Source organism: Elephas maximus, chromosome 4, assembly GCF_024166365.1.
Source record: "Elephas maximus indicus isolate mEleMax1 chromosome 4, mEleMax1 primary haplotype, whole genome shotgun sequence".
NCBI classification, from domain to species: Eukaryota; Metazoa; Chordata; class Mammalia; order Proboscidea; family Elephantidae; genus Elephas; species Elephas maximus.
This window is the reverse complement of record NC_064822.1, coordinates 107234237-107247187: the sequence shown is the minus strand read 5'-3', so window position 1 is coordinate 107247187 and position 12951 is coordinate 107234237. Positions and strand designations below refer to the sequence as shown.

The 12951-nt window shown below is 54.2% G+C and overlaps 1 protein-coding gene across 4 annotated transcripts in view; it reads left to right on the top strand.

Moving 5' to 3' along the window:
- The window catches only part of FIGNL2 (fidgetin like 2), a 28539-nt gene extending 18743 nt beyond the window's left edge, over window positions 1–9796 (top strand). For 3 of the 4 annotated variants that reach the window (XM_049883176.1, XM_049883173.1, XM_049883172.1), the window contains exon 2: window positions 7707–9796. In XM_049883176.1, coding sequence (XP_049739133.1) covers window positions 7718–9697 — 1980 coding nt within the window. In that variant the 5' untranslated portion in view covers window positions 7707–7717 and the 3' untranslated portion in view covers window positions 9698–9796. Of the gene's footprint in view, window positions 1–4739; window positions 5079–7706 lie in introns of those variants that run through there. The other variant, XM_049883174.1, reaches the window with a different exon arrangement.
- The last annotated feature ends 3155 nt before the right edge of the window (window positions 9797–12951 follow it).

The following is a 12951-nucleotide window of genomic DNA, read 5'->3' as shown; positions in this document are numbered from 1 at the left end:
CACAAGTTCATCCACATACCCCAATCCTTTCCATCTCTGGAGACCCATTTTAAGTGCTGACCTGATTCTTTTTCTTTTTTATGGCCTTGACCATTTTTACCTTATCTTCTCTACTAGATGATAAGTCTGTGAGGATGGGTTGTAGTTTGATCCATTCTTGCATCTCTAACAGCTGACACAGTGGCACATTGAAGGTATCATTACACTGTTTGCTGGATGGATGGAGGAGTGGATGGAAACAAGGCAGTGTATCTGCAGGAAATGGGCTGCAGCCCTTGCTGTGTTTTGCAGCCGCCTCTCTGGAAGCCTCAGGTTCATCCCCTAAGCATTTACTGAGCTCTCCCCACAGTAGGGGTAGTGGTGGGCCAGTGGTAGAATTCTTACCTTCCGTGATTCCTTGTCAATGGAGGCTTGTGTGTTGCCGTGATGCTGAATAGGTTTCAGCAGAGCTTCCAGGCTAAAACCTAGGAGAAAAGGCCTGCCAATCGACTTCCAAAAATCAGCCAGTAAAAGCCCTGTGGATTACAACAGTCCAATCTGCAACCGATGACAGGCGTGGCACAGGGCCAGGCAGCGTTTGGTTCCATTGTGTCTGGGGTCACCGAGAGTCTGATGGCAGCTAACAACAACTCATGCTAGGTCCTATGCCAGGCACCAGAAAGCCTCCCAGGCAGGGTTTTGGGGCCCAGCTGTTCTGGGAGCTGTTCTCTGGCCTAGGACTGGTGGGAGAGTTTCCTATGTGGTAGGTGCAATGCCTGTGGCAGGTGACCAGTCCTCTGGGGTCCTTTTGTCATCCTTCCCTCTCCTCTTGAAGTAACTGGGGATTGGCATGAGGCGGTAGAGCCTGCGGGAGGGGGTAGAGTCCTGTTCGAGCTCTGCCAGGCATCCAGAGACCCCCGGGGCACCAGTTGTAAGCAGTAGACAAAAAGCCAGGGACAAAAGGCCTGTGGGAGCCTTGGTGAATAGATTAATGAGATTTCCATACGGAGGCCCAACAATGGGATTCTCCTCTTTGTCCCAGGCAGAGATAAAGGAGCTGGGAGGAGGCTTGCCCAGGAGCGCAGCATCAGCTCCTTCTCCACACAGGCATGGAGCCGCTATACAGCTGCCCCTCCTTCCCTACCCTACCCCCAAGCTGTGTTTGGTCCAGCCTCCCCCCTCCTCCTCCTCCTCGGGCAATAGAATCTAGAATCAGTATTTCTGAAGGGCCTTGGAGGTGTCACAGGGGACCATTGGGGAGCTGAGGTGGGTGGTGCTTACCTTGTGTGGCTAGGGCCCCTTTCTACCCACCCCACCCTGTGTAAAATTTATTTTAAAGGGCTCTTAGTGAAAAAGAGAAAAATGGGAAGTCCACCCATCAAAACCAATTATCTCAATTGACAAATGAAGACAGTGAAGCTTAGAGAGGTTGGGTGTCTTGCTCGTGGTCACAAGGTGAGTCAGGATACCCAGCTCAGGGTGTTTGCTGCCCGGGGGTTCAGGTTAGGGGTGGTGTGGCATGGTCTGTGGCACCCAGAGGACATGTGGGCAGTAGGACCATGGATGAAACCGACACCTGAGTGTTTCAGCCAGTTGTGACACCAGAAACATTTCTTCTCTGATCCACCCTTGAAGACTTCCTAACAATGAGGGGAGGAGGGTTTTTTTTTTTTTTTAATTTTTATTGTGCTTTAAGTGAAAGTTTACAAATCAAGTCAGTCTCTCATACAAAAATTTATATACACCTTGCTATATACGCCTAATTGCTCAGGGAAGGAATTTTCAGGAAGTATTTACCCTTCCATCCAGGAGTTCTTTCTGTAACGATTTATTGGTCACCTATGCCTTTGAAGGACTGCGCTCTGTGGGGCAGGGTCAAGTGGGGGTCCAGCTTCCTTATGTGTACAGTGGCCCTTGAACTTCAAGGGTCTGCAGAGAAAGCTGCTTCAGGAGCAAGACCTTGCTCCTCAAACCGGCTGGTTACAGAAAGATAGTGTTTTCTCCAGAGTCCAGCCACCACCAGGGAAAGTCAAAAACCCAAATAAGGAACTGTCTACTTGGCCTAGAGGTGTATATGGTTATCATATGTCCAGTTTACAGGGAAAGGGACAGCTCCATCTGGGCTGTTTTACAGGTGAGAGGATACAAATTCTCCTGCCTGGGAGAAGCAGGCCGATAGGGATACCCCCAGGGGTAGGTACTTCCAGTTGCAAGTTTGAAGGATAAACATACAGCACTTGGGGCACAGCCACATTCCCAGGCAAATATGGAATTATGCTTCCATAAAGCCAATAAAACCCATTAGCATTAAGTCGATTCCTACTTAGAGCGACCCTACGTGATGGAGTAGAACTGCCCCATAAGGTTTCCAAGAAGCAGCTGGTGGATGTGAACTGCTGACCTTTTGGTTAGCAGCAGAGTTCTTAACCACGTGTCTCAGGGCTTCATGCTTCCATAGGTCCACGGGAACAAGTGTTGGTGTACATGGCCTCGGGTTCTTCTCTCGTTACTAAGAACAAAGGGCTGGAGCAGGGAGGCAGTGCTGTAGAATGGTTAAGGACATGGGTACGGTAATCAGACTGCTCGGGCTTAAGTCCTGGATCTATTATGTAACAACAGCTGTGCAACCTTGGGAGTGTATTAACCTCCCTATATCTCTGTGTGGAGCCCTGGTGGCACAGTAGTTCAGAGCTCAGTTACTAACCAAAAGCTGGACAGTTCGAATCCACCAGTCGCTCCTTGGAAACCCTATGAGTCAGAATCCACTGGACAGCAATGGGTTATACCTCAGTCTCCTCATCTGTAAAATAGGGATGATGATAATTGATCTCATCAGGCTGGTTCTGCCACCAGTACTTGGTTGGGGTGTTGGGGAAATAGCATGGTCTGTCATATTGGAGGAAGGAACCTCCCTCATAGACCATTCACCAAGTGCTCCTAGCCCCAAGGGGAAGTGACTTGTTCAAGGTCACTCAGCAAGGCTGGGGCTCTTAATTGTAACATTTATCCTACTTTGTGCCCCACACTTGGACTGGATACTTTACATACATGATCTCTTTTAATCTTCACAGCCAGTCTGCATGACCCTTTAACAGATGGAGAAATTAAGGTTCAGTGAGGTCAGACAATCTGCCCAGGGTCACACAGCAAGTGTGAGTCTGGATTCAAACCCAGGTCTCCTGGACTTTAAAGCCATACTTGTCCTCAAGTTCCTGGGGCCTTTCCTCACCTCCAGCCCAGCTCATGTAGGGGACTGGAGTGCCAGAAGGGAGGCATGGGGAGAAGGCCTGGCTGGGATCCCTCTCCTGGGAGCCCAGGCAGAAGGCTGAGTGGCAGGAGCATGTGGGCTGGTCCACAGGGAGGCCTTGTAACTCCATGTCTTTGTGCTAGAGCAAGGGGGCTGTAAGCCAGAATGTGCAACGCTGTTGTAACTCCATTCCTATGAGTGCGGGAGGGGTGGGGCGGGCCTGGGTCTGTCAGGAAGCACCCAACTGAAACTGCCCCTCAAGCATGTGTGTGTGTGGAGGGCACATGTGCACATATGCCTCAGCTGTGCATTTTCCTGTGGTACGTGTATGCATGGGGTGTACTTGGGTTTACATGAACCAGCATTCTCAGCCTGAGTAAGGTGACCTCACTTCCTTCTCCCCCTGGTCCTTGGGCAGTTAGCTGAGTAATGACTAGACCTTTGTTCCTTCCCTTGGAAGGGGTTAGAGTGAGTCTTGAGATTCACTGCTAGGAGTTAAGTTAGCGGAAATCGCTGACCTAGTCCTTCACTTCCCGGTTAGACCACTGGAGGACCTCCAGCAGACGCCATATCGCCACATGTGGACAATGATGCTTTTAAAGCAGCAAGGAGAAGGGGAAGAGCGCTGGGAGGGTAGTTAGTGGGGGACCCAGGGTTAAGGGAGGTCTTTTTGAAGATGGGAGGGATGTGGAGCTCTGCTGGCATAGCAGTTAAGAGCTTGGCTGCTAACCAATAGGTTGGTAGTTCGAATTCACCAGCTACTCCTTGGAAACCCTGTGGGGCAGTTCTACTCTGTCCTATAGGGTCACTTTAAGTCAGAATTGACTCAATGGCAATGCCTTTTTTTTTTTTTTTTTTTTTTATGAGGAGGGAGGCAGAACATGGTGAAAAGGAGGGGTAATTAGCTAATGAGACAAGGGCTGAGGTGAGAGGACTCTCAGGTCTCCTAGCCTGGAAGATGGCTGTAGATGTAGATGATGATGAAAACTGAGGGCAGGAAGTGAGCAAGATTTGCTCAATGACCTCTTTATTTTTTTTCTGGCTGAATTGGGAAGAAAACTGCCTGGAGTAGAAGGGCCAGTATCTGAGGGGAGTGGGATAGAGAGAACAGCCTGAAGAGGGGCTGAGTCCTGGAGTTGAAGAAGTATAGTGGGTATGAAGCCAGGCGGACAGAGGTTGTGACTGGAGGGCGGGTTCCTGAAGGCCACCATTTCTGAGGTGGAGGGGTGCCTGATGATGACCAGGGCCTGACCAGACCAGGGTGGGGGACCTGAGTGAAGATTACAAGAGGCCAGGGCAAGAGCTGAATGACAGGGGCCTGGGCCCTGAACCCTTGGTGAATGAGGCGGGGGGGCACCATGTACCAGGTTGGGATGCTGGGGCAAGGAGGAGCAAGGTCTGGCAGGAAATGAGGGTGGACAAGTCCGGATTCTTTACTGTGTCTTCTTCTCCAGCAAGACCAGTTTAATATGCTCAGGGTCAGTGCTGTCACTAACGTCGTCTCTTCTCAATGCTGTCGCTAACGTCGTCTCTTCTCTCCCCCTTAATTAAGGAACCACAGCACAGATAACGATAAAAAGAAAAAAACTGCTTTGGGGTCCAAGAAGTAACAGCACTTGCATTTGTGTAACTTTGATGTTATCTCATATGACCCCACAGCCAAGCTGAGGACCATTTATGATTCCTGATATCCCAGGAAATTAACCCCTTTGGCACCAGGATGCCTGTTCTTTGGGAATCCTTCTCATCAGGTGCTAGAAAGCAGCACACCTGACCCCAACGGACCTCACAGCTCTGCTAGTCTCCACTCTTCCCTCTGCCATTGCTGGCCAGTATCACCTCTCAGATGGAGGTGAGCAACCCCAAGCAGACTCGCCTACCTTCCTTTTTAAACATAGGCCTTCCCTAGGGCAGTGGGGCTTTTTTTCCTACAAAAAATGACCTCTCCCACTGACCTCAGGCCACAGCCACAGGAGGCAGTGGCAATCAGCAGAGGTGGTGGGTGCTGTCAACAAACTGTTGAATGTAAGGCCAGCTGTGAAGCACTTGAGAAGTGGCTTGATTATCTTCAGCCTCATCTTCTACCACTCCCCCACATGCACGATTCTGGTGACCCAGTATTTCTTGCTGCTCTCTTTGGGCCTGCAGTGTTTGGTTATAAGCCCTACTTCTAGGGGCACTATTCACAACATAGAAAACCAAATGCCTTGGAGTCATAGACACTTTAGATTTGTATCTTTATTGACATGTTCCAGGAGGTGACTGTAAAATGCCTTGAGGGAGGTATATGAGCTAGCACAGCCCTGGCTTTCTGTGGTCTGGGGTGCCCTACTGTCTGTAGCCTATCTGATCAATTTGGTGCCTCACCCTTCAAGGTCCAGTAGACACCACCTCCTTAGTGAGGCCTTCTCAGCGCATCTCTATTTTCCCACTGTTCACACAGGATACTGTCTACCTGTCCCCGCCACCTGGCTGAACCCCTATTCACCTTTCAACCTGGCCCCACACCTAGCACCAAAACCAAACCAAACCCGTTGCCATTGAGTTGATTTTGACTCATAGTGACCCTGCAGGACAGAGTAGAACTACCCCACGGAGTTTCCAAGGCTGTGAATCTTTATGGAAGCAGACTGCCACATTTTTCTCTCATGGAACAGCTGGTGGGTTCAAACCACTGAACTTTTGGGTTGGTAGCTGAATAAGTAACCACTGCACCACCAGGACTCCTTACACCTAACACAGCACTTAGTATTCGTTTGATAAAAATTTGCTGAAGAATACCGAACCTGTGAGGTTAAGTGACTTGTCTTAGCAAAATCTTGTGTCTGAGAAGTATTGGCACAAACGGTCTCTAGGTATGCCATGGGCCCATTCAGTCTTCAAGATTTTATCCAAGGATCAGGTCAACCCGGTGGAGCCATGTGCCAAGATAATGCTGTTTCTCAGGCCCTGCATCCCATTTGGAGCCCTGGTGGCACAGTGGTTAAGAGCTCAGCTGCTAACCAAAAGGGCGGCAGTCGGAATCCACCAGCCGCTCCTTGGAAATCCAATGGGGCAGTTCTACTCTGTCCTATAGGGTAGCTATGAGTCGGAATTGACTGAACGGCAATGGGTTTGGTTTGGTTTCAAATCCCTTTTACCAGAGTGTGTTTTGGCTCATGTCTTGACTGGTGCTAAGGGACAGTGTAAGAAATAGCTGTGGAACATTTCTGCTGTGTTTACTACAGTGATGTTCAGGGTATTGTTTATTATATCTCAGCGGTCAAAAAAATTCTATGATATCTATGTCAGGAAAACATTTGATTCTTTTGAGTAATGGTGGCGTTTCTTACTTTGCAAAGCAAATCTCCTTCTTTATTTGGCTACTTGGAAGCTCAGAGACAAATCTGTGACCCATTTTCTATGAGGTGCATTGCTGTGTACTGTCTTCTCTGGAACATGATTTGTCTATTCTAATAATCTTTTTGTATTGAGTGAATTAAAAAAAATATTTTATTGTTGCTGAGAACACACACAGCAAAATATGAACCAATTCAACCATTTCTATATGTACAATACAGTGAGGCTGATCATATTCTTTGAGTTGTGCAGCTATTCTCACCTTCCTTTTCTGAGTTGTTCCTCCTCCATTAATATAAACTCACTGCCAGTTTTAGGGTACTGTGATGAGACACATTTTGGGAAGGAGGCAAATGGCAGCGCCTGCCCTGGGCACACAACCAGTAAGTGCAGAGCTGGGTCTGGAATCCAGGTGCTCTGATGGGCTTAGGCAGAGGTGAAAAGAAACCAAATGGAAAGGAAGTGAATGTTTCTGGGTCAGCCTCTGAGGCTTCCCACCACCAATGAGGCACTGCCACAGGCTCTGGCATCTGGGACCTTAGGCCCAAAGGGGGCCTTGGAATCTCAGGGGAGGCTGAGGTGAACAGAATAGTGAGAAAACGAAACTGCTCGCCCACTAGGCCAGAGGTTCTGGGCTGGCCACACTCACCTTTACATAACTCTGCGTGAGAGCAACAAATGTTACTGAGTGAGTTCCCCTCCGGGTTTGGTGTGTTCCTATCCCTAGGGCTGCCGGAGTGGACAGCTAGGGGTGTCCAGCCCATTGCCTGACCCTTCATTTCATTAGATGTGACAGTAAGGACCCTGTGTCTTATAGAAGGCATGGCTGGTGTGGCCAGAGCAGAATAATAACCTTTGCCTACAAGCTGGAGTTAGCACTTTTCCAAACAGATGCAAGGAACTTTCCAGATTCCTCCTGGCTCCAAGGAAAATATTTTCAGATACCTTTAATCCTGGGACATGTGGGGAGAGTACTGGGTATTTGGTGCCTGGAGGCAGAATGTCCTGAGAGAGTGGATGGCAGATGCTGGAAAACCAGCCTGTTCCAAGTCTAAGTGGGTTGGCCTGTGGCTAGCGGCCGGTGGGTTCTCAGAGGCTCTGCAGGACCTCACCAGCGCTTTTTGCTCTCTCTCACCCATAGCTCTGTCGAAGATGCACTGGACACCGGAACACGCCCAGCCCCTCAACCAGTGGCCAGAGCAGCACCTAGATGTCTCCTCCACCACCCCGTCGCCGGCCCACAAGTTGGAGTTGCCCCCTGGGGGTCGCCAGCGCTGCCATTATGCTTGGGCACACGATGACATCTCTGCCCTCACCGCCTCCAACCTTCTCAAGCGCTATGCAGAGAAGTACTCTGGGGTCCTGGACTCGCCCTACGAGCGCCCCACTCTGGGCGGCTATGGCGACACCGCCTTCCTCAACGGCGCCAAGGGGGACCCCGAGCCCTGGCCAGGGCCTGAGCCGCCCTACCCCTTGGCCTCACTCCACGAGGGCCTCCCGGGAACCAAGTCCGGCAGTGGGGGCGGTTCCGGAGGCCTGGGGGGTTCCCCAGTGTTAGCCGGGAACCTGCCAGAACCCCTCTACGCCGGCAATGCGTGCGGGGGCCCGTCGGCGGCGCCAGAGTACGCGGCGGGCTACGGAGGGGGGTACCTGGCGCCCGGCTACTGCGCGCAGACGGGAGCAGCGCTGCCCCCGCCGCCCCCGGCCGCGTTACTGCAGCCACCGCCTCCGCCGGGGTATGGCCCCTCGGGGCCTCTGTACAACTACCCCGCGGGGGGCTATGCCGCGCAGACCGGCTACGGTGGCCTCCCACCGCCCCCGGCCCCGCCCACGGCCCCCTACCTGACCTCGGGCCTGGCAGCGCCCACGCCCCTGCCCGCGCCGGCTCCGCCCCGACCGGCGCCCACCTCCTACAGCTTCCAGGCGGCGGCGCCGGGCGCGGAGGCCGGGGTCTCGCTGAAGCGCAAGGCCGCCGACGAGGGCGGAGAGGGCCGCTACCGCAAGTACGTCTATGAGTCCGCCAAGGCCCCCACGGCCGACGGCGCCTCCTACCCCGCCGCGGACAACGGCGAGTGTCGGGGCAACGGGTTCCGATCGAAGCCAACAGGAGCCGCGGAGGAGGTGTCGGGCAAGTACGGTGCCGGTGTTGCCCTTAAAGTCCTGGGCTCTCCCGTGTACGGCCCGCAGCTCGAGCCCTTTGAAAAGTTCCCGGACCGGGCCCCGGCGCCGACTCCCCGTGGGGGCTTCGTGGTGCCGTCGGGGGAGGCTCTCAAAAGCGTGGACCCGGGCGCCCTGGAGCTAGCGACCAGCAAGATGGTGGACTGCGGGCCGCCGGTGCAGTGGGCAGATGTGGCAGGCCAGGGCGCACTCAAGGCTGCGCTGGAAGAGGAGCTGGTGTGGCCCCTGCTGAGGCCGCCCGCCTATCCGGGCAGCCCACGCCCGCCGCGGACCGTGCTGCTCTTCGGGCCGCGGGGCTCCGGGAAGGCGCTGCTGGGCCGCTGCCTCGCCACGCAGCTGGGCGCAACGCTGCTGCGCCTGCGCGGCTCGGCGCTGGGGGCGCCGGGCGCGGCAGAAGGCGCGCGCCTCCTCCAGGCCGCCTTCGCGGCTGCGCGCGGCCGCCCGCCCGCGGTGCTCCTCATCAGCGAGCTGGACGCGCTGCTCCCAGCCCGGGACGATGGCGCCGCCGCTGCTGGCGCGCTGCAGGCGCCGCTCCTGGCCTGCCTGGACGGCGGCTGCGGCGCGGGGGCTGACGGCGTACTGGTGGTGGGCACCACGTCGCGGCCGGCGGCTCTGGATGAGGCGACCCGCAGGCGCTTCGCTCTCCGCTTCTACGTGGCGCTGCCCGACAGTCCGGCCCGCGGGCAGATCCTGCAGCGGGCGCTGGCCCAGCAGGGCTGCGCGCTGAGCGAACGGGAGCTCTCTGCCCTGGTGCAGGGCACCCAGGGCTTCTCAGGGGGCGAACTGGGGCAGCTGTGCCAGCAGGCAGCAGCCGGGGCGGGCCTCCCGGGTCTGCAGCGTCCCCTCTCCTACAAGGACTTGGAGGCAGCATTAGCCAAGGTGGGCCCTAGGGTCTCCCCCAAGGAGCTGGACTCGTTCGTGGAGTGGGACAAAATGTATGGCTCCGGACACTGATGGCGCACTGGGGAGGGCGCGGGAGCCACCGCCCCTCCCTCCCTGTCTCCTCCGCTTGGGAAGGGTGTCATTTAGCAAACCGTGGCTGAGAGAGTGCTGGAGTGCTGAATGTGGGGTGGGGAGGGGTGGGGTCTGCCGGTGGATTTTATTTTCGTGGGAAGGAAAATACTTCTGCTAGGCAGATAGATGCCATATGCGCCGTGTACTCAGGTTTTTCCTATTTATTGTGGACGGGAAGCTCCCCCTGCGGACGGGACAGATCCAGGATGGGCTGGCACCCGGGGCCTAAGGAACTCCTGCTCTCTCGCCACAATCCTTTTGTCTCCTCGCTATCTGAATGGCTCCCGTCCCCCGCCCCCCTGCCTCTTTCTCTGCATTTGCCTAGTTTTTTCTCACCATTGCTTTGTCCCTGTGTACACCACCCCCATGCTCGCCCTATTTCTGCTTTGCTCCTCTTTCCCTCCCCCATCTCTCTATCTGTCATCCTCTGTGCTTCTGTCTCCACCGGGTTCTCCCCACTTCGCTGTCTCTCTTGCTCTCTGCGCTTTAACGGCTCTCACTGCCTTCTGTCCCTCTCGCATTCAAAGACTGCAGTGTTCCTTCACAGGAGATCTGAAGGTCCAGGGGTGGAGGAGGAGGGGGTAGGGAGTTCCCTCCACCCCCTTATCCCTCACTCAGCTGAAACTTTGGGTCTGGGCGGGGGGAGGGGGGGCGGGCGGTCAAGCAAAAATGAAAAAAAAAAAAAAAAAAAAAACACCCAAAGAAGGGTTTTTTGTTTGCTTTTGATGGGAAGTCCCAGAAATGTAGCTTGTTTAATATTTTAGGCCTATTATTTTTGTAAGATGTGTAGAATTTGCTGTTTTTCTTTTTTTTTTGACAACTCAGGAAGAAACTGACCTCAGAAAGAATGTTAGATTTTCGCTGCTCTCCTGTATGTTCCTCCCCCTCACAGGGGAGCATATTCTCCCAGAAGACTCAGAAAGTGAGACTTGTGGGGAAGGGGAGAGGAAGACCCAGGGGCTGCACTCAAACCCCTGCCATCCCTGGGACAGAAGTGGAATGTATTTCTAGGGCTTCCTCCCCAGGTCCAAGGTTTTAGGCAGGGGTGTCGGGGATTGGGGTGCTGGATTTGAGAAAGGAGGTTAAGTCTTACTCCCTTCCTGCTGCTCTCCCCGCTGGGCCCCACCCTTCAGCCCAGTGTTTTCCTGTGAAGCATTATCCAGAGTTGGGGATGCTCTTGCCCACTTCCTGCCCTAGGCCCAGAAAGAAGGGGAATGGAGGGCCCTGCCCTGGCTGGGAGGACCCAAGTGGGAGGGTGACCCCGGCAGAGTCCCCAGAGAGGTGTCTCATCCAGCCCCTGACTTGGCAGAGGTTCTTTATAACTTATGCTGAGAGGATTTCTCTGGAGGGAAGAGAGTCTGGTCACAAGTCCTGTTGGGCACAAAATCAACCACAGACCCAAACTTCTTTGTCTACTGTTTGCTGGGAGAGGCTCTGAGGAGGGGTGAGCAGCCCCACAGGAGAAGGTTCCCTAGGAAAGTGGGCCTCCCCTATTCCCCTAGAGCCCTAGGTATGGCATTCCACAGACTGGGAGAGGGTGAAGGAGATGGGCAGGCTGTTTTTCCCTGATTTCAGGGCTTATTCTCAGGACCACCCAAGCTTTCCACCAGAAGCCCAGGCTTGGAGGCCCTTCCTTCCGAGAACCATACTCCTCAACTTTTCCCTTGAGGGGGCTTTAGCAGTTTGTCCCCACCCCTCAGGGAGCCAGTTCCACAACTCTTGAGCTTTGGTCCAAAGGGCAGGACACCCCCTTATTCCTCCCTCCTTTTCTCCCACCCCAGCCTCACTTCCTGTTCCCTGCCTGCCCCTGCAGCTCCCGCAGAGTCTCTGTGTCACCTCCCACCCCTGGCTGGGAGAGTGTCCATGGGGGACATTTCAGGTGCCAAGGTGCTGAGGGCCTTGCTGGCCTAGGAATGCTTGGAGGAAAGCTGCTCTATTTTTTTCCCTTTTCACCTTGGTATCTTTCTGGCCTTCCTCTCCTTGAGGCCAACATTGCAGGCCTCTGGTGCGTCCGAAACGGGCTGCAGGGTCTTGGCTGTGAATGACCCTTGGAGGGAGCAGGGAGTGAGGAGGTTCTCTCAGGTGTGTGTCTGTGTATGGGGGTGGGGTGGGTGGAGAGCCACAAGGAAGTGGGCTGGGATCCCAGCCTTCCCTTCAAGAGGCAGGCAGCTCTGGGTGTAGGAGGAGCTCACTAACCGAGACCCTGGGTCCCCACAGTGTCCTGTACTGGGCTCTTCCTGTTTCCCAGGCTTGGGGAACTTTGCACAAGGAGACAGCCCCCAGTCAACTGGCATCTACCTCATGGACACTGGGGCAGAGAGGGGAAGGGCAGGTCCAGCTCTGGCAGTGTTGGCGGGGGGGTATACCAAAGAATCTAGGGGCAAGGTGTGGGGGAGGGGCAGACTTGGCAAGTTGTCCCTCTCCTTCCTCTACCCAGATTGGGGTTGGGGTCCCCTCCTCCAGCTGTAACCATTTCTACCTCATTTTGCTGTGTGTTGTACATGGACATATTTATCTCCTGTCTGACGATGCTCTGCAGTTGCGGTCTGTCTACCTCAGAAGAGACTGTATTTTAAAAGAAAGTATTACACAGTATTAAAACAATGACATGTGGTTTCCAGAGAATTTCTTGGGGCCCGTGGATGTGGGGAGCTCTTGGGGGAATGCTTGGGCATCCAGGTCTGCTGGGGCCAAGGGTGTGATTCTGTGGGTGTTTCTGTTCCTTCAGCAAAAAGTCATTACGGGGGTCCTGTAGTTCGCTGCCAGAGTGAGTGCCTACCAGGTGCTGGGCACTGAGGGTACAGAGTGAAAAGCCACACTCTTGAGCTCTGGAAAGCCCCTGGATAGGGAGGGCCCTCCTGCAATTCTGAGCTGTCAGAGGGTTAGAACTGGGGCAGACTCAATGTGTCCCCAGAGCCCTGTAGTTGGAGGGGCAAGGAAGGGCTCATATGTTTATTGAGTGAGTGAATGAACACACCAATGAATGCCTGGAGGAAAGGGCACTGAAGAGGAAGGTTCATCCAGAAACTGGGCAGCAGCCCCTGTTGAATAGAGCCAGGGTCATGCTTGTATCCCTTCTGGGGTGGAGGGAAAGTGGGCAGAGAACAGGGTGTGGAGACAGCTGAGTTCCACTCTTTAAGGTCACATGGAATCCTTTGTCTGCCACCATCTGTCAATCCCCAAACTATCCATGG